The sequence below is a fragment of the Dromaius novaehollandiae genome, chromosome 18 (assembly GCF_036370855.1).
Source record: "Dromaius novaehollandiae isolate bDroNov1 chromosome 18, bDroNov1.hap1, whole genome shotgun sequence".
Taxonomy (NCBI): domain Eukaryota; kingdom Metazoa; phylum Chordata; class Aves; order Casuariiformes; family Dromaiidae; genus Dromaius; species Dromaius novaehollandiae.
In genome coordinates this window covers 13,988,393-14,010,796 of record NC_088115.1, presented here as the reverse complement: position 1 = coordinate 14,010,796, position 22,404 = coordinate 13,988,393, and the positions used below count along the sequence as shown (strand labels likewise).

The 22,404-nt window shown below is 38.5% G+C and overlaps 1 protein-coding gene across 4 annotated transcripts in view; it reads left to right on the top strand.

The window, feature by feature from the left end:
- ABCA5 (ATP binding cassette subfamily A member 5) overlaps positions 1–22,294 on the top strand; it is a 40,147-nt gene extending 17,853 nt beyond the window's left edge. For all 4 annotated transcript variants that reach the window (XM_064522797.1, XM_026098950.2, XM_026098949.2 and 1 more), the window contains exons 14-41: positions 286–396; positions 635–810; positions 1,248–1,367; positions 2,169–2,307; positions 2,513–2,603; positions 2,837–2,976; positions 4,469–4,588; positions 5,219–5,420; positions 5,669–5,838; positions 6,731–6,858; positions 7,251–7,388; positions 8,486–8,599; positions 9,081–9,251; positions 10,386–10,499; positions 10,726–10,863; positions 11,395–11,469; positions 12,005–12,096; positions 13,106–13,232; positions 13,504–13,621; positions 13,744–13,835; positions 13,995–14,170; positions 14,845–14,920; positions 15,006–15,100; positions 15,874–15,993; positions 16,221–16,370; positions 17,423–17,502; positions 17,767–17,822; positions 18,575–22,294. In XM_064522797.1, coding sequence (XP_064378867.1) covers positions 286–396; positions 635–810; positions 1,248–1,367; positions 2,169–2,307; positions 2,513–2,603; positions 2,837–2,976; positions 4,469–4,588; positions 5,219–5,420; positions 5,669–5,838; positions 6,731–6,858; positions 7,251–7,388; positions 8,486–8,599; positions 9,081–9,251; positions 10,386–10,499; positions 10,726–10,863; positions 11,395–11,469; positions 12,005–12,096; positions 13,106–13,232; positions 13,504–13,621; positions 13,744–13,835; positions 13,995–14,170; positions 14,845–14,920; positions 15,006–15,100; positions 15,874–15,993; positions 16,221–16,370; positions 17,423–17,502; positions 17,767–17,822; positions 18,575–18,682 — 3,437 coding nt within the window. In that variant the 3' untranslated portion in view covers positions 18,683–22,294. The remainder of the gene's footprint in view (positions 1–285; positions 397–634; positions 811–1,247; positions 1,368–2,168; positions 2,308–2,512; positions 2,604–2,836; positions 2,977–4,468; positions 4,589–5,218; positions 5,421–5,668; positions 5,839–6,730; positions 6,859–7,250; positions 7,389–8,485; positions 8,600–9,080; positions 9,252–10,385; positions 10,500–10,725; positions 10,864–11,394; positions 11,470–12,004; positions 12,097–13,105; positions 13,233–13,503; positions 13,622–13,743; positions 13,836–13,994; positions 14,171–14,844; positions 14,921–15,005; positions 15,101–15,873; positions 15,994–16,220; positions 16,371–17,422; positions 17,503–17,766; positions 17,823–18,574) is intronic.
- The last annotated feature ends 110 nt before the right edge of the window (positions 22,295–22,404 follow it).

The following is a 22,404-nucleotide window of genomic DNA, read 5'->3' as shown; positions in this document are numbered from 1 at the left end:
CATGTCATTTCCCATGTGGCATGAAACCTTCTACTGCTTTTAATATGAAGTTTTGCCATAGTCAGTGCTAACAGTGACCGTCCCCAGCTTTGTTTGCTGCTACTCTTGCAGTGTTTTCCGTGCCGTACCGAAGTATGGAGGTAAGGTGTTCCCTTGAGCAGAGTGTAAATGCATACCCAATATGTCAGTATTTGAATTTACTTCTGTGATACAAGCCTGTTGCGGGGTAGCTCAAATATATCACTAATGTCTCCTCTTCCCATTGCTTTTGCCTTGCTGGGCTAGATTTATCCTTTGACATCTATGAAGGCCAGATTACAGCTCTGCTTGGCCACAGCGGGACAGGAAAAACAACGCTGATGAACATCCTTTGTGGGCTTTGTCCACCGACGGATGGTGAGGTTTTCTGATGTTAAGAAATTTCGACTGTATTTTACTCAGTGGTTTTTTAACCTTTTTTTTGAAAATGGAAGACATTAACCTTTGTGGTTATTCCAAGTCGCACTAACTTTTTCCTTGGCTTCTGTCTGAAAGTGTTCACTTTAGATTAATGTCCATTTTTAACTGACCATGTTAGCCTACTTTCTGTCTCGGTGTAAAAAAAACTTCAGTTGGTTACTCTTGGCTTTTGTAGGGTTCGTCTCTGTCTACGGACACAAAGTCTCTGAAATTGATGAAATGCTTGAAGTGCGAAGAATAGCGGGTGTGTGCCCTCAGTTAGATATACACTTTGATATATTAACTGTGGAAGAGAATCTATCCATATTTGCTGCAATTAAAGGAATACCTCAAAATGATTTGATACAAGAGGTAAGTCAGCTAGACTGAAGTATCATCATTACATGTTCATTTTTAATCTAGCAGGGCGGAACGGCCCTACGCTGCAAAGATGCTTCCTTAAGACAAGTGTTCAAAGGAATGTTAGCTTACAGTACAACGGATAAGGAGGCAGAATGTAGACAGATATTTTTACAAAGATAAATAGTTAATCTTTCCTAGGAGATTAAAATGCTGGTGGAACACTTAAATTCTAGCATTTTTGTTGAAACATAGACATCTTCTAACTTTTACTTTGCTGTAGCTTAAGTCCCTGATTTTGACTTACGGGTTTGTTAGCAGGGTGCACAGTTCAAATACCACATACTCTGTGAATTAGAAACAGTTAATCTAAATGCTGAGAATTGTAATCCTGTAAAAAAAAATGCCTTGCTTTTATTAACAATAACTCTGCTTCCTGTTTTTCAAAGGTGCAGAAAGTGTTGTTAGATTTGGATATGCAGCCTATCAGAGACAATCAAGCTAAGAAATTAAGTGGAGGGCAGAAAAGGAAGCTATCAGTAGGAGTTGCTATTCTTGGGAATCCAAAGGTGTGTGTGACAGTTGAATTCTTGACTTTGACTTTAATACACCTAAATGTTGTTTTTTGTTAAAATCGAGGTTATATATATATATATAAAACATAATGTAATATATAGGATGCAGAAGTTGTTACTGTGAGCAGCTGTTGATTTTGTTCCCTCTTCTCATCTGTGATTTAGACAGATAAAATGGCTTAAACATTTCATCCTTTATGATTCAGGATGTTAAAAGTTTAGGTGATGGCAATAGCCATGGATTCGATCACTTCATATGGTAAGTAGCATGAAAGTTTTAAATTGTCTGGCAGGTAGGTAACGCTTGGCTTGCAACAGACAAACCCACTGTCATTAGACTTTCCTTGCAAAGTCATGTAAGCAAGCACGTGGAGTGAGGAATGGAGCTGTACTGCTCTTCTGTATTACAGACTTGCATATTTGTGACTTACGAGAATTGATGCTACTTTTACATATGTATTTAAAAATAAGTGCGACAGTTCTCTGAGATTTTAAAAGCATATGCATATATTTAACAATCACTTAATACAACGAGTCAATAGATAGCTAAATGTAATTGTGTTAGAAAAGGAATAAAATGCATTAACTTACTGTGATTTTTCCATTTGTCGCAACAGGTGGTGTATGTGTTCAAAAAGTAGTGAAGATAGCTGCTTTGCATACTTCAGAATTTTTTCCAGATGTTTTAAACAGCTATAGAGCAGCCTTCAAACAAAAAAGGCCTATATCTCTTTTTAAGTAGAATTTCCTGAGATGTGAATATAGACTTGAAAATGTTTCTCATTTTGCATCTAGGTTTTACTGCTGGATGAACCAACTGCAGGTATGGATCCATGTTCACGACACGTCGTCTGGAATCTCCTGAAAAACAGAAAAGCGGGTCGTGTGACAGTTTTCAGTACTCATTTCATGGATGAGGCAGATATTCTTGCTGGTGAGTTCTGCTGTGATGCTGGGTGATATAGTCCTGAAGGGCAGAGGCTGTCTGTGAGTAACAGTTGCGTTACAGTGCCTAAGGTGATGCTCCTTCAATCATTGGAGTACAGGATTATGTGAAATACATGGGGGGGGGGGGGGGGGGGGAGTTGGAGCCAATTGACAGTACTGTGATTCAAAGGGGCTTTTGATTTTGTTTCTAGATCGTAAAGCTGTGATTTCTCAAGGGATGTTAAAATGCCTTGGATCTTCTCTCTTTCTCAAAAGCAAATGGGGAATTGGCTACCGTTTGAGGTACTCTTTTTGTGATATCTGCTACATGGTGTCATTTATCTTTCCTTTTTTTCTGTTGAAATCGATGAGAGCACCCTGCTTCACCCCACTGCAAAAAAAGAAAATGGCAAAGAAGATCCTTTTACCTTCCTCATGCTAAATGTTTGGTGCTCTACTGGGTGATGTTTCTGGTATAGATACAAGGAGAAAAGCAAGTTTTTTAAAAACCCACTTGTTTCTGTGTATTTTATTAGTATGCACATAGATGCGTATTGCAACACTGAAGCAACAACATCATTGATAAGACAGCATATACCTGCAGCCAGCCTGATACAAGAGAATGATCAGCAGCTTGTGTACACCTTGCCGCTCAAAGACATGGACAAGTTTGCAGGTATTGGTGGGTTTTTGGGGTTGCAAGGTTGAAAGAATGTAGAAGAGAAATCTGTCAAGCGTGGCTGTAGCTTGTATATTATCATTTCTGTATGTATGTATTTCTACACGTACTTGTTTGACTATGATTTTGCTGAAGATCTGTCAGTGAGGTCTTTGCTTTAGTTCTCACTGACTCATTTTTGTCAGCTGAGAGAGGACCTCCTCTCTTCCTCTGAGGGGACTGTGGTATATTAAGAGTGATGGGGGAACCCAATAGCAAATATTGGGGAAATGCCTTTTAGCAGAAATGTAGAGACCTTTTGGCCAAGAATGCAATTGTCTTGTAGAAGTGTCATCTTACTGCAGAACGTTTTAATGAACAAGGCTGGCCTTCAGCAGGAAACCAGAAAGGCACAAGTCCTACAGTAATCCCTCTTGTTGTGAGCCAGAAAGAACATTGTCATTACGTTAAAATTCACTGGTGAAAGAGGAAGAGTGGAACAAATGTGCTGATTTCACTAGATGGCAGCAATTATCTGATCAGTCATACACAGGGCTCCTTGTTCATCTCCCAGGAGAAAGCAGAAGAAACAGTATGTCCTTTTAACAATGTGAAAAGCTAGGATACAGACCAATACAGATGTGAATGCAGCTCATATTTCATAAATATCTTCTTCTCACTGCGTTTAACTAGTTAATAATTTATTAGCTTTATCTTTAGCAGTTACTGAGCGTACTTTTGAAAAACAGGCATCTTTACGCAAGATGGAATCAATTCCCCCAAACTATTTTAAAGAGGAGCAGAGGTTAGGAATATATCTCTGCTGTTGAGGTAGAAAAAATTACAGAGATCTGGTAAGCTCCACTGGGTGTCCTAGTTGCCCTTCCCACTGTTCTGCATTTTCATTTCTTTCAGTTTAACCTTGACTCAGGCTCCTGGTTTTGTTGAGTGCTTCATTTTATAGGATTGGCAAGAGCGTGAAAATGTTTTTTGTCCTGAGGTGCTAATGAATGTTCTCACCGAATGTACTTTTGGTCTTCAAATTATGCACATTACCCAGAATATCCTGTCCAGTTAAGGTAGCTTTACAGATGTGGGTAATTTTTAACATGAAATTATTCAGCGATTTTATCTGTAAAATCACTTTGTGCTTGGGCACAGATCTATATAGTGTGAGTTCTTCTGCAGTCCCCATGCTGGTGTTTCCATGAGAGAGGTGTTTGGAGCCAGATGATAGGCAGCTCTAAGCACAGGTAGACTTTAGGCTGGTGATCTGTTTTTAGTAAACAACACAGCTTCAGGAAAACAGTGCAGCATTTTCCCTACCTGACCAGACATTTCAAAAAGTTCTGCGCTTAAAGGAGCTTATCACCACTTGCCGTTTAGAGTGTCGTGCTGAAGGCTCTAGGGATGCAGAGAGTCTTAAATGGAATCACTTAAATGAAAGTGTCTTGGGAAGATGATGTAATCCTATTTCAGAGCAACCAATATATTTCATTTCTTCCTCTAGGCTTATTTTCTGATCTTGACACTCATTCACATTTGGGTGTTATTACTTACGGTGTTTCCATGACAACGTTGGAGGATGTATATCTGAAGCTGGAAGTTGAAGCAGAGATTGATCAAGCAGGTGAGACAGACCTCTAATATTTTCCTTCTATGTTTTCCCTTGTATTCAATTTAGTCTTAATAATTAGTGTGCAATTGTCTACACCATGGCACAGCTTAAAATAGTTTCACTACAGCGATAGAATAAAAAATCCACCTGTAAGCAATCCATCAGGCAGTACAGGATTCAGCAGATCACATGTTATTCCAGACTTCTGAAATATTCAAAAGCAAAGAGCGATTTAGGTGAGAACAGATTCCAGGGGGATCAGGAACTGAAAAGCCTTTTACTGGCCTTCTCTGCAGTATTTAATTTTTCATCTAGTGTACTTGCATCTGACTTCTTGGCATTACAGTGTCACCATTTATGGCCATATGCTTCATCTTCCTTATGGAAGTTTGTACTTCTGTGCAGTTGTGGATGCACAAAATACAATTTGTTTCCAACTACCTGCTTTGACATTAATATTTGTAACCTGCACTTAGGACTGAGGTATCTCTCCCTCCTTTGAATTTACTTTCAGTTCCAGTTTAAAAGTCAGAGGAAAAATGGATGGCCACTGAACTTTTTTCCAGCCCTGTGATTCCAAACTGCATAGTCAATAGTGCTGTCAGAGTCAAATTTTTATAAGTTTCCTCTTTTCTTTTTCAGATTATAGTGTGTTTAATTCCCAGCAAGTACAGGAAGAAGTGGATACAAAATCAGTTGATGATATGGAGCAGAGCCTCCTGGTGTTCTCTGAGACAAAATCACCTGCAATGAGCAATACAGCTCTTTGGAAGAAGCAGGTTTCTACTATTGCAAAAGTTCACTTCCTTAGTCTAAGACGGGAAAGTAAATCTGTGAGAGTTATGTAAGTATTAGGGCTTTCTTCTTTGCGTACAAAATTCTCAAAATCTGTTTGAATGACAACAGAGGAGCTGGAGGATGTGATTTAGTATATTTTAGTAGTTACATTTAAACAATAACAAATGTGAGACTATCTGTTACTGTTGAATACATGTTTTTTGGGGTGAAGGGCATGTTTCAACTGACACGCACATATAAACTGGGTCTGCTTTCACTGAATTTTAATAAAAATGAAACTTTTATTTCTTTCAGGTTATTGCTTTTTCTGATTTTTCTTTTAGTTCAGATTATTTTGTTTCTTGTACACCACTACTTCAAAAATTCTGTAGCTCCTATCAAACTTTCCCCAGATTTGTACTTGCTGAAGCCTGGAGAGGAATATCACAAGTACAGAACTCGTCTCCTCTTGCAGAACTCCACAGGTAGGACAGCAAATGCCAGCTCAGTGAGGATAGCTCCTAATTACACTACTAGTGTATTACACTGCTCCTACTACACTAAAATGTAGTATTTCACCACTGTGAGGAAAGAAAGCACACAGCCTGCGCAGAAAGATAGCATGTACAACGTGGTGTTTATGTTGTGAGCAAATGTTGCTTGAAATTATTCCAAATAATTTATCATGAAGAGTTTTAAACTTGATGGAGAATAGGTATCTATCAGTTCAGAGATCTTCCTTCTTGCATGTGTAGTATTTCCATGCTCTCTATTTCTGGAGAAAGAGCAATGACTCTTGTAAATGAATTGAGCAGATACTATAGCAGAGACGTTCAGGTATGTCAGCATTAAAGTCTGAGTGCAAAACACTTTGGAAAATCCCATTTTGTTTCAATTCAGAATGTTTAAAGTTGTGTAGCTGCAATATGTGCAATAGAAACAAACCCATACTTGATCAGTCCAGAATTTGTACATTAGTCCTCCAAATACCATGTCAGAATGACAGTGATTTCCTGCCTTGTTAGTTAATTCTCTGTACCGTTGAAACTTTGAGTATTCTGATAATATTTCTTGGCACCGCCGCTTCCTGACTGTTGTATTTGATCTGTACAACTTAATTGGATAATGCAGCTAAAAATTTTTCTTTAATTCTAGTGAGTCTGTTGAGTGGGAAGCTGAAATCAAAACATTTGTGGTGTTCAAAATAGCAGAGGATATTTGTGGTAGGCACGTGTAAGGAAACAGTGATCTTTCATGATAGGGTTGTATCAGTGAGAAAAGTTCACTGCTGTTGACTGGAAAATTGATTGATAATTTTGTGTAAAATATTCTAAGCTGGTGATGAGTAGTAATGTCATTTTCTTTGTCTTATGCTAGAATCGGATATCGATGACATTGTCAACTCTCTTGGCAGCCTGAACATATTATCAGAGATGGTCAATGACAGTAATTACATTTCAGCTGCACCGCACAGTGCAGCTTTAAATGTTTTTGAATCAGGAAAGGTAAGTAGGATGGACCTGCACTGCCATATCCCAAAGACCGGTAGTTGGTTGGTGACTATTTTGTCATATTATTTCCTGACAAACACATTCAGGATAAGCTTGGTGAGGTTGACACCGATCGTTCAGTAGAGGTGATAGAATTAACTTCATCTGTGCTGTTCGTATGAATACTTGAGGACAACTCCAGGTGTTGAAATTGTGGGTTATTTTTAATAATAAGGTCAAATTTTAAAATGTCTCAAGTATTGAATAGTATAATGAAGGAAATATGGCTAATATCAGAGGCCTGAGATATTCATGTGTTAACAGAATGGAATATTATCAAGATAAATGTGCAGGGTATTACCCTTCATGCAGACCAATTAATATAGCAAATACTTTTTTTTTTCTAGTACTACCTTTTCACAGTCGTATTCAACAGTACCATGGTGCATTCTCTGCCAGTTTTGATCAATATTGTTAGCAATCTGCTTCTTCGCAATTTGAACGTGAGTGAGAGTATTCAAATCTGGAGCAACCCCTTCATTCAGGTAAGCAGCACCTGCTGTCTGCAGCAGACACTGTTAAAAGAGCTCATGGCACGATTGCACTTAAGCATGCAGTGGGCAGCACGTTGTTAAAGACCTTCATAAAGCTTCCACATGGGCAGGAGGCACTGTTGGGAAAAACGTGGTAAATGAGGGAGAAACTGGTGAGCCGGTGGTTGGGGCTTGACGCCCCATGCATGAAGGCCCATTCCCTATGCTGCTTTTTCTCTTGGGAAGGATTGGACCCTGGTAACAAAAGCCTGAAGAGGAGGTTCTTGGTGAGGCAGTGCTGATGTTTACAGAATTTAAGAGGATGTGAAAGGAGCTGGGATTTCACTCTGCAGCTTATAATTGATGTAGACATGGAGGGAGAGGGGCTCTGAAAGAGGATGACATGCTGGGATTTTGGTACCTATGAAAATACCTGTTACATGATTACCTGCAATTTTGAGAAGTTGAACGTGGGGTCACTGGAGGTCTGCCTCCTCCTGTGCACTGCAGGGAATAACCTTCAGCAGAAGGGCTAGAGGCAAGCAGGAGAGTCAAGAAGAAACTGCATTAGCTAAATACTCTCAGTAGTGTTTTAGGTACTGCAGAAGATACTGCACTGAATAAATACTCCAGTAGTATATTAGACACTGCAAGTTATCAATGCTCCAGAAACTTCCATAAGCTTTTTCCCTCCTTGCTACTGCTCAGATGAATTTAAGATGTACAAAGTGTATGTTTTGAAACTTATAGCCCTGTTCTGATTACTAATGCACTCCTTGTCACATGCATTCTAGATTCCATGGTATTACTCTGTAGCTGATGAACTAGGGTTTTTTGCATTAGCATCTGAATGGACTATGCCATGGTTAAATGGTTTGTTGTGTTTTCTTTTCTTCTTTTTTTTGTAATCTATACTAAAAGCAATATTGTTTAAAAACAACTTGTATAAGGAGTGAAAATTTATGTCTGATAAAAATTTATTTTCCAGACATAAGAATTTTTAAAAGCATGTATAACCAAGTATCCTTTTTTTTCTTTTTTTCTTTCTTTTTTTGGTGTGTGTCTGTTTTGTTGTTCGTCATATCAAATAAATCTATTTTATTTTTCAGGATGCTCCTGACACAGTTTTCAAGCTAGAGCTCTATTTTCAATCTGTTTTACTAGGAATCATTGTTACTGGAATGCCACCGTATTTTGCCATGGAGAATGCAGAAAACCATAAGGTAAACTTTCAGTTAAGATGTGCAGTTTGAGACACATTTGAAAAGTGCATATCTAGCCATATAAGAGAATTTCTGAGGACATACGGTCATGCGGCAGCTGCTTGCCAGTAATTGCTGTAGTGCAGTGTTGATTCATAGAATGCACAAGAACTCAACCTAGATTTCAGTTTTTTGAAGAAGTTTAAGAGGCATTTTAAATGCTGTCTTTCGCCTTGAGAGGAACAAGGCAGGCACAACTATGCAGACATGAGCATTGTTCTCGCTACGTTGAGTAGAATAGATATGAGAAAAGCCCTTTTGCCTCCTATGGAAATACGTTATGCTTCTTTGGCAGCTAAAAACTTTGGGTCAGGAATATCTAAGTAAATTACTCTGACCTCACTGCAATCTAAAAGCATTGTATTAGAGTGAAGAATGAGGTCCAGCTCACTTACCGGGGAGAATTAACGTTGTTGACATTCTTTTCCTTTTCCTTTTGCAGATCAAAGCATACACACAACTTAAGATAGCGGGTCTTTATCCATCTGCTTACTGGACAGGACAAGCAGTTGTTGACTTCCCACTGTTTTTCTCCGTTCTTGTCCTGATGATAGGCAGCCTGCTTGCATTTCACTATGGTATTTGTTTCTATGTTGGCAAGCTCCTTGCTGTGGTAAGTGTAGTTAGGGATCATAGCATGTAAGAGCATGTAAGGGCATGTAAGGACTTTGTTAGTGTTATTTTCCACAAGCGTTTATTCTTATTAGAACTGATGATTCGGCAGAATTTTTTCAACCCATGTTCACAGAAAATGCCTGATAAAATCTGAATGTGAGTGAAGATGATCTGGTTTTGACACAATTGTAAGAAGACACTCAGGGTTGCACTGGACTGCTTGCTTGATTTCACGACAGCTTCTTGGCAGGCTGCTTAGCAGACTGATGGGAAACCAGGAGCTGGAAAGCCCTGAGGACATGTGTCCAGGGCTTTTGGCTCAGAGACACTAGTCAGATTACACCAAAGGCAAAATATTGTTTCTTCCTAGGGAGTTTTGGAGTTTCATTCACAACTGGAATAAAATTAAAGTTCAAAATATCAGGCTCTTCCAGTAAAATATGCTTTCTTTCTGTGCCTTGTTTGCTAGATCTGCACTACTTGTTGGGTTTTTTTTTACCACTTGATAATTGTTCTGCTTTTCAGTGGCATACCGCTTACCGACGAAGTTAAAATGTCTTTGAACGCAAGCCAGCTTGACAATGAATTGCAACATGTGATTAAATTGGAGAGTACAAGTCTCCGTATCTTTTATACTGAGTGCTTTTCTGAGTTCTCAGCTGTAATTGAAAAGAATCAGATTTTCCTAGCTGCTTTCCCAGAATCTGTTCCTTTGCATTAATTGTGTTTGGTATTCGGTCATAAAACTGCAGAGCTATTTTTGTACCGGTGCATCTACTCTTGTTTTAATTTCTGCAAAAATGATAAAATTGCAGATGGAATTCCTAATAGTTACCAAAATCTCAAGGCCAACATTTATGACAGCCTGTATCTTAAAAAATAGGAAATAGCATAAAGGAAACTCAAAGCTTCCATTCTGTGTGAATTGAGTTACTACGTATCCATGTACTCTTTTATTTGAATCTTTAGTAATACATGCTGTATGTACCAGTGTGGAAAAATATTTCAAATTAAGTGACAAAGATGTGTCCAAAATTAGAGTTCCACCTTAAAATAATCCCCGTTGATACTCAATCACAGGTCCTTGCTGTATATTTGCTGAGAAACCTTTTTTTTTGTTTAATCTTTGCAGATATTTTGTCTGATTGGCTATGTCCCATCAGTAGTGCTGTTCACTTATGTGGTCTCCTTCACATTTAAAAAAGTGCAAAATACAAAAGAATTTTGGTCCTTTATATTTTCAGTGGTGAGTAACTTAATCCTGAATTTATTTAACTATGAAGATAGGTTAACTGCAAAGCCACAACAGACTTTCCAGTTATTATACTTGAATGTGTGTCCTTATTTGAATATGTTTCCTTATTGCTGCCGTATCCCAAGGTGATAAAAGCTTTAAAGTGTGTTTCTAATTAGATAACTTATACTGTCAGAGTCTGAACTGAGCGAAAATGGATTTTTTTTCTTTGTTGTAGACAGCCTTGGTCTGTACTGTTGTCACTGAAGTGGCCTTTTTTATGGGATATTACCTTGCAACCAGCATCCTGCACTATGTCTTCTCTGTCTTCACTCCTATCTATCCCCTTATTGGCTGTCTGATTTGTTTTGTAAAGGTAAGAGAATGCAGAAGATCCTCTCGGGAACACCTGTTAATGGCTGGAATTTGGTAATTGCCTTTTACTCTAATGCATGTAAATAGGACAGCAGTTACCTGCGTGGCTGTCTAATGTCATCAGTAGCCACTGAATGCATTAAGGATAGCAACTGCTGGTGAAAAGTCAACTTCTTTCTTGTTAGTGTTGCAGTTTTAAAATGATAAAAGAAAAAAGTTTTCCCTTAAATATTTAATAAAAAATTATTTGTTTCTCATCCTGTGGAACTGAGGTAGTTTGATGCATTGATTGCTGCGAGACCATCTCTGGCAAACGCAGTGATGGGCGGATGGGTTAATTTGCAGTCTGTGGTTCTAAATTGGGAGCAGCTCCAGGAACTTTTACGCAATTTTACTGATTTCAAAGTAGTGTAACCACGATTTCTGTAGAGCTCAAAGTGCTTAAATGGCTGATTTGAGATTTAAGTAAGATGTAGAATAAGCAGCCTCTGGGGGATATTTGTTTACTTGAATGTGTTTTTTGCATTGTCAGGTCTCGTGGAAAGACCAGCAGAAGAATGAAGGATTCTACAACCCGTGGGACAGGCTCTTGGTAGCAGTTATAGCTGTAAGCGTGGCTGTTTGCCATAGGGAAACATTAACTGCTGCTGGGTCTGGGAGGTCCTTTTTTTAAGATTAAATTCAGTTTAATAGTTAGCAACACTGTAGCCTCCTGCTTTGCAACCTAGTACAGCATGAACAATATCAGTAAAAGCTACTGGCCTCTCCAGCTCAACATCTGCTTTAGCAGTGTTATTAACGGTACTGCTATTAATCTTCATTATTATGGGAGCAAGAAGTCCAGAGAAGGCAGTCCTTTCTTTTTCCCAAAGACCAAATGATTGCCATCAAATCTAAATAGACATGTTTGCTCTGGTTGTAAGTCCTCAGTATCATTTCACTAAGCAGCATCTACCAGCACTAGTGGGCTTTAGGGGAAGGCAGCTTAAATTTGGCAAGAGTAAGCCAGATGGAGGGAAAAGCAGAGGGTGAAAAGGGGCTGTGAAAGAAGTGAGAATGAACGGGGCAGGACAAAAGAGAGGGTCCATGTGGAGATGGCTAGCAGTGCTTTGATTAACTGTAATTGCTTTTGTCTATTTTAGCCCTATTTGCAGTGTATAATGTGGCTCTTCCTGTTGCGATGTCTTGAGGTGAAGAATGGAGGTAAAACAATTAGAGAGGATCCATTCTTCAGGTTTGTCTCTACGTTGAATAGATTTTTAAAAAGTAATAGTCTGAAGAAGATTTTTTTTTAACAATAACACTGGCAGGTAAACTGGAATATGTAATGCATAGCTGTGGAGGATATTACAAAAAATAAAACAAAAACATCCCTTTGTTACCACAGGAGTATCCAGTTATTAAATATTTTGACAAGGAAGCAGTGGTTTGATCCCTACAACTTCCATTTTCTATTAACACTTAATGCTATATTAATGTGTCATTGACAGAAATGTTTTCTGTTAAAATAAAATGCTATTTGGCCCTAAAATATGTGCATACAGCTTCAGACTTTCCACCTGTGTTTAGAAAACTGTTTACAGAAGGGAACCATGGCTAGTTATTGCAGATACTGGTTTTCCCTTGGCATATCCGCAGGGATAGTTATATCCCATCCCATCCCAAGTGCCTAAAGAATTTGCTCTCCTAACTTCAGCTGCCTGAAATTTAGTCATCAGAGAGCAAAAGTGTGGTTTTTACTTCGTTATCTCAGTGCAAAATGGGGAAATTCTTAAGGACATCATCTGTACATAGAGTTAACTTGAGATTTTTCCCTCAAATTTGCCTCTTCTAATAGTGCATAACTAGAAACAACTGGTGTAAAATCCAGAAAAGCGTGTAGCAGAAGGGAAGGTCAGTGCAGTTTGCCTGCCCGCTGGGATGGAGTTCGCTTGCCGCTAACAAAGCAGATTTGTTTCTTGCTTTGCAGATGATTATGAACTTCCTTTCTCATTGTCTGACTAGAAACTTGATACCCTTAACAAAGAGCTCAGCATAAAAATGGCATAAATGCAATCATTCTTTCTCTTCCTTTGCCTTTTGGGGCTTCTCAGATGTGCTACATAAACATGTTACTTCTAGGTTTGACAAACACAAATTGCTTTGTCTATCAGTTAAGAGGGCAAATCTCCACTGATTTCTCTGAGAGCTTTGTTTGATCTGAATGCTGAATTAGAGGCTTGATTTTATTTTCTTCCTCTTAGAAAGTATTTTACAAAAGCCAAAACGTGGAAATGCCCAGATGTCCCACATGATGAGAATGAAGATGAAGATGTGAAGGCAGAGAGACTGCGAGTCAAAGAACTGTTAAGCAGCCAGAACTGCGAAGAGGTAATGCCATGCCTCTGCTTTGAATTCCAGTGGGCAGTATGAAACATGACCCCATTGTTACCAAAAAAGAAAATCTAGTATTTCCTGCAGCCTTCCCTTCCTGCAGTCACCTCAGACCCCAGAAGGGGCACTTGGGGATTGCTTTTTCTGACTTCAACCCCACATAGCAAGGGCAGCCACATTCTTCTACTTTCCGTCACTGACTGAGAGCCCATGTGCTAACCCCACTTGGTTAGTTACTGATCTAAGCATTATCTCTGTTTTCTCTTAGATACCAGCAATTCTGGTCAGTGGCTTGCATAAAGAATATGATGAAAGAAAGGAATTTCTTCTTGGGAGAAGAATAAAGAAAGTGGCAACAAAACATGTTTCTCTCTGCGTAAAAAAAGGTTTGAGTTAAATTGCTTGCTGTTGAACTGCCACATTTACAAAAATGGGTCTTGGTTTTGAATTCACAGTTCAATTTTTTTGGACCTCACAGGCAATATTTTGAATGTCATTCCCTTTTTAGGAGAGATACTGGGACTGTTAGGACCAAATGGAGCTGGGAAAAGCACACTGATCAATATGCTCATTGGAGACATTGAGCCGACTGGTGGGCAGGTAAATTACATGCTGCACACTAAGTAGAAAATGAATCTAAGTTTAATATTTTTATTAGTACAAGGATTCCTAATTCCTTTTTTGCTAAAACTTTATAAAAAGAGTTGTGAGATTTATGCGAAATTATTATTGAGTAAAGTCTATACATTTTTCCTGCAGGTTCTGATGGGTTCTGATTCTTTTGGACTGAATAGTGAAGATGATTCAGTTAAATTTGTAGGGTACTGCCCTCAAACAAATCCTCTTTGGCCAGATATTACATTGGAGGAACATTTTGAAATTTATGGCTCTATCAAAGGAATGAGTCAGACTGATGTAAAGGAAGTCTTAAAACGGTAAATGGTTTAGTTAAAAAAAAAAAAAAAAAAAAAGAAAATATAGCTAAAACTTCAAATATTTTTATAATAATCTTGTAACTGTTTTTTTTCCTTTTTCTAATGTAATATTTTTTCATTCCAGTTTATGGTAGGGTCCTTTTAACAAATTCAGCAAGTGTTAGCTTGTAGTTTAGTTGATAGAGATTCAGCAACACAAAATTCCATTGATATTTGTATACTTGGTTATTTCCACTGGGATGTATAGTACTTAAGGGTATTCAGCCACACATTTTGAGCAAGGAGTGAAGTTCTAATGATGATCTTTGCGCACACTGCAAGGATGGGTAGTCCAGTGGCTAGAGCCATTCTTTGGGTTGTCAGCACAGACTCCTCTGGGGACACTGGGCAGGTTGTTTTGTCCCACACATTTGATGGATTTGTGCCCATTTCTCACAGGGGGGCAAAAATATTGTCAATTTGTAGGAAAGGTCATATCATACAGTCTGTTCTCTTCACTTACAAAACACTGGAAGGAAGATACTGTAGAAAAAGCAATAAAATTATAAAAATATTTGTAATTTAGTTCTTTAAATGAGAATGTTTAAATATTGTATGGTGCAAGGAATGCTAAAGCTGAGATCACACTCTTGGCATATTTTGGCCATTTATGTGTGGTCCTTCTCCTTCTGCAGCATTGCAAGTGCCCTGGACTTAAAAGACCACCTGCAGAAAACAACAAAGAAGCTAGGAATAGGATTGAAACGCAAGGTATGGAAAAGCTTTTAAAGCTGTTGTATTCAGTGTTTGCAGAAGGCTGTAGCATAATTATCCTTTACTTTTCTTTTCCTCTCAGTTGTGCTTTGCATTGAGTATGCTGGGTAACCCTCAGATTACATTGTTAGATGAGCCATCTACTGGAATGGATCCAAAAGCCAAACAGCACATGTGGTGAGTGTTATTTGGTGTCACACTTAAAGCAGATACTTGGGTTTTTCCTATTTGTCTGTGCATCGTTCCTGTGAACACTGAGAATAGCCAAGTACAGGGAGTTAGCATTGTACCTTCATGCAAGGTGCACCTCATCTGTGTCTTTTCTCAGAATAGTTTGAAGATTAAAAACTTAAAGTCAAGAAAAAGAAATCTTCCAAGTAAAGTAGTATATAAGAACAAGTATGAGTTCTGAATTTCTCACAGAGATGACTCAAGTGTTAACTGTGGTTTTGAGAGTAATGCTGCTCCTTGAAGTGAGGAGATTTGTTTGGCCATCACAGATACTCTGTTCACACTAAACCAAGATTTACTGTAACATGTCAGATGTCCCGGTGGCTTCAGGAAGTCCCTTAAAAGAGACATCAGTCTAACAAGGTGGCTGCCTTTACTCCACAAATCAAACGCTGGGCCAGTGTAAGTGTGTCTCCACACTACACGTTTGCTGAGAGAGAAGAAATACAGTACCTAATAGAAATGCTCTTCGTATTGGGAAGTTTTGCCTGTCCAGATCTCTGTAAAATACTGATACTTCAATATTTTGCTCCTAACTAGAGCAGCTGAGAAACCGGAAGGAAACTAAGAGTGAATTTGTTTAGCTTTTCACAATGGTGGGAGGACTGCAGCTTTCTCTTTGATTCCCCGATAGTATCTTTCTACATTTTACGTGCGGCTGCAGAGGTGTTTCACTGTTGCTTCCGTTGTGTTCTCAAGTTTGTTTGTTTCTTTTTTAGGCGGGCAATTCGAGCAGCATTTAAAAATAAAGAGAGAGCAGCTATTTTGACCACTCACTATATGGAAGAGGCTGATGCTGTGTGTGATCGAGTGGCCATTCTGGTGTCTGGGCAGCTCAGGTATAGCAGGCTTGTGCATTCCACCTGATGCGCATGCTTTGTGCTAAAGAAAATAAGACCCCTGTTGACTTGAATACATTTCTTTGGAAGAGCAGGTAGATAATTACCTTCATCTTAGACTTAGAGCAGCATAATTGAACTTGTACAAGATTCTGTTGAATGTTAATCTACTTTTTGAGTGAGGTGTAACATGTAGAACACCTGTTTCTCTCTCCGCCAATTGGTAGATGTATAGGTACCGTTCAACATCTGAAAAGTAAATTTGGCAGAGGATACTTTTTGGAAATGAAATTAAAAGAAACAGCAGATGTACAACAGCTGGAGTATCTTCAGAGACGGATTTTGAACATCTTCCCAAATGCAAATCGTCAAGAAAGGTAAAGTTTAATAAATATGCGGAAAACTTTCATATTAATACAAGCTTCCTATTTGTCAGTGACTTATCAGTGCTTCATAAGGGATGCCATGATATTAAAATTAACAAAAAAATATTTGTACATTGCTAAAAAAAAGAGGAAGTGTTTTGCAAGTTAATAAAACAGACTGCTAGTGCTGATAGGCAGAGCTGTGCATCTCTGAGCAATATGTGCACAGATGTTTGGCACAGGGGAAGCAAAACTAGATTTCTGCATAGCTGTTGCCTGACAGCTTCCTTCTTGATAGGGGCCCCTCTTTCATCCAGGAAATGTGGGTAGTATTTGAGTCACTAAATCACTGTCGTTTATGTACAAATGTTTGACAGTTTTCTGTGGATACCTCAGAGTTTGAGGGTTGTTTGTTTTTTTCAGGGGCATTTTACTGAGCCTCTCAATAGCTTGGAGTTTCTGTTGTATAAACTCTAGGGTTACTGTTGTCTAGTTTGCTTTCCGTTATTGAGAATTTGAGAGAAGGGAATTGTAGGAATTACATAAAAAAGCAAGTTTCCTCAAATGTGGAGGATTTAGGAGGAGAGTTTATTTTTTGGGAAACAAATTAATATGGTAAAGCAGCTCCCTGTTCTGGAGTCTAGGTTGCAGGGACCACGGGATGCAGCAGAAAGTCCAGAGAAATTTTGTGACACTTAGCTAAGTTCATCTTAAAGGCAAAACATCACATGTTCTTTGGGCCCCTGACACAGATTTTCTTTCATGAGCAGAATTTATAGGTAGAATATAAATGGCTGACTCTTAGCTAAAGAGCGTGTAAAAATCCTAGAGTTGTCTCGGGAGTCTTACCTGATGCACCTTGACCTGCTTGCTTTGAGACAGAGTAATAAATCAGCTGATCTCCTGGTTTTGGACTGTTACTATTTTCTTGTATGATGATGGCTAGGTCAAAATGCCTGGCATGGCTTTTAGAAAATGGATTCAAGTGCATTCACTTGGGTTTTAATATTTTTGCTTTCAGTAATTTCATCTGAAGTTAATTTTGGTTTGTTTATTTGTTTCAGTTTTGCCTCTGTTTTGGCGTATAAAATTCCTAAAGAAGATGTACAATCACTTTCACATTCTTTTTCGAAGCTGGAAGAAGGTAATTAAGTGTTTTGCCACACATTATATAAAGAAATCATTCTGTTTTTTGTAACTCAAACCTTTGCCTTCATTCTGCATGTGATTTAGCTTGTCACTTTCACATTCTGTTCCAAATTCATTTAATTTAGTTTTTTTTATTACTATTGCTGTCCTCAACTCTGTTTCTTGTGAAGTCAAAAGTAAGCATTTGTGCTAGCTTAAAATATTTGAAATCAAGCTGTCTCAGGTAATGCGTATTCACTCCTGTGAATTCTCTTAACAGTAAAACATACCTTTAATGTTGAGGAGTACAGCTTTTCTCAGGCAACCCTGGAACAGGTATGTTAAAGCACATTATATTTCATGAAGGTAAACCATGCCAGTTTAACATGTTATGGAACAGTTTTTTAGATAATATGTTCACAGGTGTCTGGGGGTGGATTCATTTAGCTTCTGCCACATAGAAGTCGGGCATCCAGTCTAAGCAAATTTTTGTCAGTGGAGGGAGGAGCAAGAGGGGAAGCTCCAGGGTGAACCCTGTAAAAATAGCTTGAACGTGATGTCCAGCTTTCATTCAGCTGACGTTGACTGTGCTGACTCCCATTCTTATGTTTCTGGGGAAGAGAGGCCCCGTTTTCCAAAGCAAATTTGGGCTGTCAGCTCCACTGATTGTGTTATTCCAATTTTCACGTTTTCTTTTGAAATAAGACATGTAAACTGCAGTGACTGTCATTACTGAAAATGCCACTTACTCAAATGATAGGCTTTGCAATTTATTTCAGAAAAGAGAGTAAAGCTGAGGTTCATTATTGCTTATTCTGGATTAGTTAATGCTGACAATAAATGTCCTTCAGTTTGTGTTTGGTTCAACTTCCTTTTCAGTGTGTTCTTAAAGAAATGGTGTGGGGGGGAGGAGGGGGGAGGGTAGAAGCAAGGAGAAAACACCAAAATACTGAAACTTGGAATATGTATTCGGATATGAAGCAATATATTCTATATTTGCAAGGTTTTTACCATGAATTCTGCATCTTGTGACTGTGTAAGTTCTTACAAGGAATATGATATATTTATATCCTTTTTGTCAATTTTAGGTTTTTGTGGAACTTGCTAAAGAACAAGAGGAGGAAGATAGCAGCTTTGGCACATTTAACAGCACGCTTTGGTGGGAAAGAACACAGGAAGATAGAGTTGTTTTTTGAACTCAAAGATTCAGTAGACATGCTCCACAGTTCATGTTTTGTACAGCTGCTAATCCTTTGTACTACGTGTTGAGCACTAGAAGAGGTGTCAGGTGCGTGAAAAACATCATAGTGAGGAAGGAAAAAGAAAATACTTGGAAAAAATGGAGCACATTCCACCTTCCTGATCATATGAATAATGCTTGCTGAATAATGATTGAATGAATAATTCCCTCATTAATTTGTCAGTTCAGAAATTCCTTCTCTGCTCACTGTTTTCTAGTTCACTGTGAGTGAGGAGTGAGAAGAAACTGTCAAGACAGTCTCTCACCTCTTGGTCTTGGTCAGTCTGCTCCGCTCTTACGGCCATGCCCACCTCACATTTGTCCCTCCGTTCATGCTCACCACTTGCTATGCAGAGAGCTCATTTAAACGCTGAAGTGATGCTGATCAGCTCTCCTGGCTTAGGAGTTATTTGGTGTTAGTGCTATGTGTGAGGTTAAGCACGCCTTGCAGAAAATAATTCATTTTGGCAAAAACAGTAACCTGGCATAGATGCTGCTCCCGTGGGTCCAGTTGTTGTTTCTGCGTGGCTGTCTTTACCTTGTGCCATCTGTGGGCATTGCTGTTGCACATAGACATGCCAGTCGTAGGTGTGTACCCAAGAGCACAGCTTTCTTTCACTGCCACCTGCTTAGAAGAGGTCCTCCTGTCTGAGGGGAAAAATTGCTCCAAAGTATTGTATTCACTGTGAATAGGGTCCTAAATTACACAATGAGCTTAGCTTGGTATCCAGCTGATGTATAAATGTTCATTTACAGATACAATGTGGCACTTGCCAACAGTATATTCCTTTCTATTGCAAATTGGCAGATCTGACTAAATCATGCTGCCATTCTAGGTGGCATTAATGTTTATAATGCGTGCACTGTGGGGTTAAATGGGGTATACAGTAACGGATGCTTTTTTCCCCCATTTAGTAAAAGTACAAAGACATAATAACCATGTAGTTACAATATTTGCAGAAATGTTGGTATTTCTAGCCTTTGTCAATGCAGTCTAATTCTTTTCTTGGGTGTAATCACATTTATTCTGACAGCTGTTTTTAGACACAATCCGTTTTAGATGTTTTCATTGTTCTTAACAACAGATTCGTAAGCACATGCAACAATATTTTATAATCCATCTTTGTTGTGATAGAAGTAAGTGATGCAGTAGTGTGCTCGGCACATGAATGTTTGCTTCTTTCTGGCATGGTAGTTTCTCATTCAGCTTCGTAAACCCGAAAGCGTAAGATCCAAATGCACAACCTCATCAGTAAGTATGGTGCCTTTAGTTTACAGTAGGAGGACTAAGAGGAGTGGAATATGTGATCCTTTATTCTCAGATGTGACAGATGTATGTTTAAGATGCATTATTTTTGTTTTTCTACACAAAGCTATCATTGCTAATTTAGTTTTATAAGGTGAAATTAAAGATTGTTAATAGTTCATTGTGTTCTGCAATGAACACATTTAGTGATGCATTTATATCAAAACATTGGCTTCATAAGTCATATCAATTCTGTATGCTCACACTAAAGTTAGTAAATACCCTTGTTTTTCTTGTCAAAACTCAGAAAACTATGGCTTAAGGCAAAGTTTTGTTTCCCAACTATCTATAATAACCAGATGAAAATGTATGTAATATTTATGGCAATGATTTATTATAATGTTGAGAGCCCAAATCTGTTTTCATCCATATCCGTAGAAACCTTGTTATTTAATTCAGTATGGGAAGACATGAACCCTATGTGTACAAATTTTCCCTCCTCCTTTGTACCCTTAGAATTGCATATAACATTTTGTAGTTAAATTTGAGCCCAAGAGTTGCACAAACATCTGGATGTCCCGTGTGCCTCCTGACTATGGTTTGCTTCCGAAGGGGAAGGTGCCCATTCCCGTAGGAGAGTGGACAATCGATCTGATAAGCCCTGTGCAATGGTACTTGCATATGCCCAGTTCTGGGGTGCTGCAAATGAAATAGTGGTAATGAACTGATTTAAAGCACTAGTGTGTAAACTGCAGCTCCAGTAGCAATCTTTCGCAGGCTTCCCTGAAAGCTTTCCTGTCAGAAAGGAAAAATGACCCAAATTCAGCCCTTTCGTTTATGCAGTCCTGTTGCTCTCTCTTATTTAGCACCTAAGAATCCACCAGCCAATTGCTCCCATCTACATCCCTGCAGCTGGCCAGTATTTCTGAATGTTTTCCTGTATTTGTAATAAAGGTGAGACTGAGAATTTTGTCTCGTGATACTTTCCCGTGAATATACACACAAGATAAATGTTTTCTCCAAATCACGTTACACTTCTTCATTTCATCTTTGTAAATTGTATTAAAACTGCTTTAGCTGTGTCATCTGTACATCTGTCTAGCGGTGTACAGCATACTCTTCACATAAAGTTACAAAAGTACAATTCTGACTTGTTATCCTTGACATCTTTCCTCAATTTTATTCTCTTTCGTTTACAGCCATAGTTAATAGGCTGTAAAGCAATTCTTACTCTATACCATAGTATTCGTTCGGATAACATCACCAAAACTTTTCTAGTAGGTGTCTTATTTTAATATTTTTAATAGACCACATGAAAACTTTGTTAGCATCTAGATTTTCTCAGCTTGGTATTTTTCTTGTTTATACTGGCATAACCCAGTTGATGGTGGGTTCATACTACAGCTGCTTGCACATAGAGTTGGGCTCATTAAATTAACTGCATATTTGGGTAGGATCTTCTGTTTTATATGGCAATACCACATTTCAATGTGGTATAAAATACCACCCCAAAACTTCGCCAAAGTCTTGTTGTACTGTAATCAAGAGTCTTCCAAAGTGTCATGCAATGTCTATAATTGCAAGAATAAGGAAAAATGGATGCAAAATCAAACAACAGAATAACCTGAAAACCCAAGAGTGCGTTATTCCTCAAGTTGAGAGTCCCTCTGTTGTAGTTCACCTGTTATCAGTGATGAACTGAATCCCAACCATACAATTGTGAGAAACAGTTTGTGATTTAGGATTTAAAACAGAGCTGGAAGACAGGGCAGCGCTGGATTCAGGTTCATGTTCTGTGATGCGCCTGTGGGACTTGGGGCAAATGATTTAACTTGGTGCACCGTTCCCAGGTATAATGATTCTTTACCTACCTTGCAAGGATGTTGTGAAGAATAATTAGCTAGTATATACAAAACTTTGAAGATACATTTACTTTGTAGGGTTAACATAAGGATATGTTCTTATGTGGGGGAATTTAATAATTCTGATCTTGTTCACATTAGCAAGAAAAGCCCTTATTTAAAAATACGTCTGTATAGTGAGTGCAGTCTGTCATGTAGAGGACAGCCAGTGTTTCTGGTAGGAACAGAAGGTAACAGGTTTGAATGTGTTATACTTCTGATGCTCATCCTCATGTCACAGTTGGGTACTTTGAGTCGTTCGTGGTTTATTTTGTGGTTGTCTTTTTCTTTTATCACTTTGTTGTTTGTGGTTGTCTTTTTCTTTTATCACTTTGTTGTATTTGTAAAGTAAGTAGAGGGTCTTTTTTTTCCTTTTCCAGCAGAAAGTGCTACTGAAATAAAGGAGGATTGGATTGTTAAATATCGTGTTTCTGTTATGCATGTGTTTTTGCTGTGTTAGAAGTAGGGCTTCTGATGTTCCTTGGAGAGCCCCAGGGCGTAAAGGTAAGCAAACTTTGCAAGTCTGGCTGG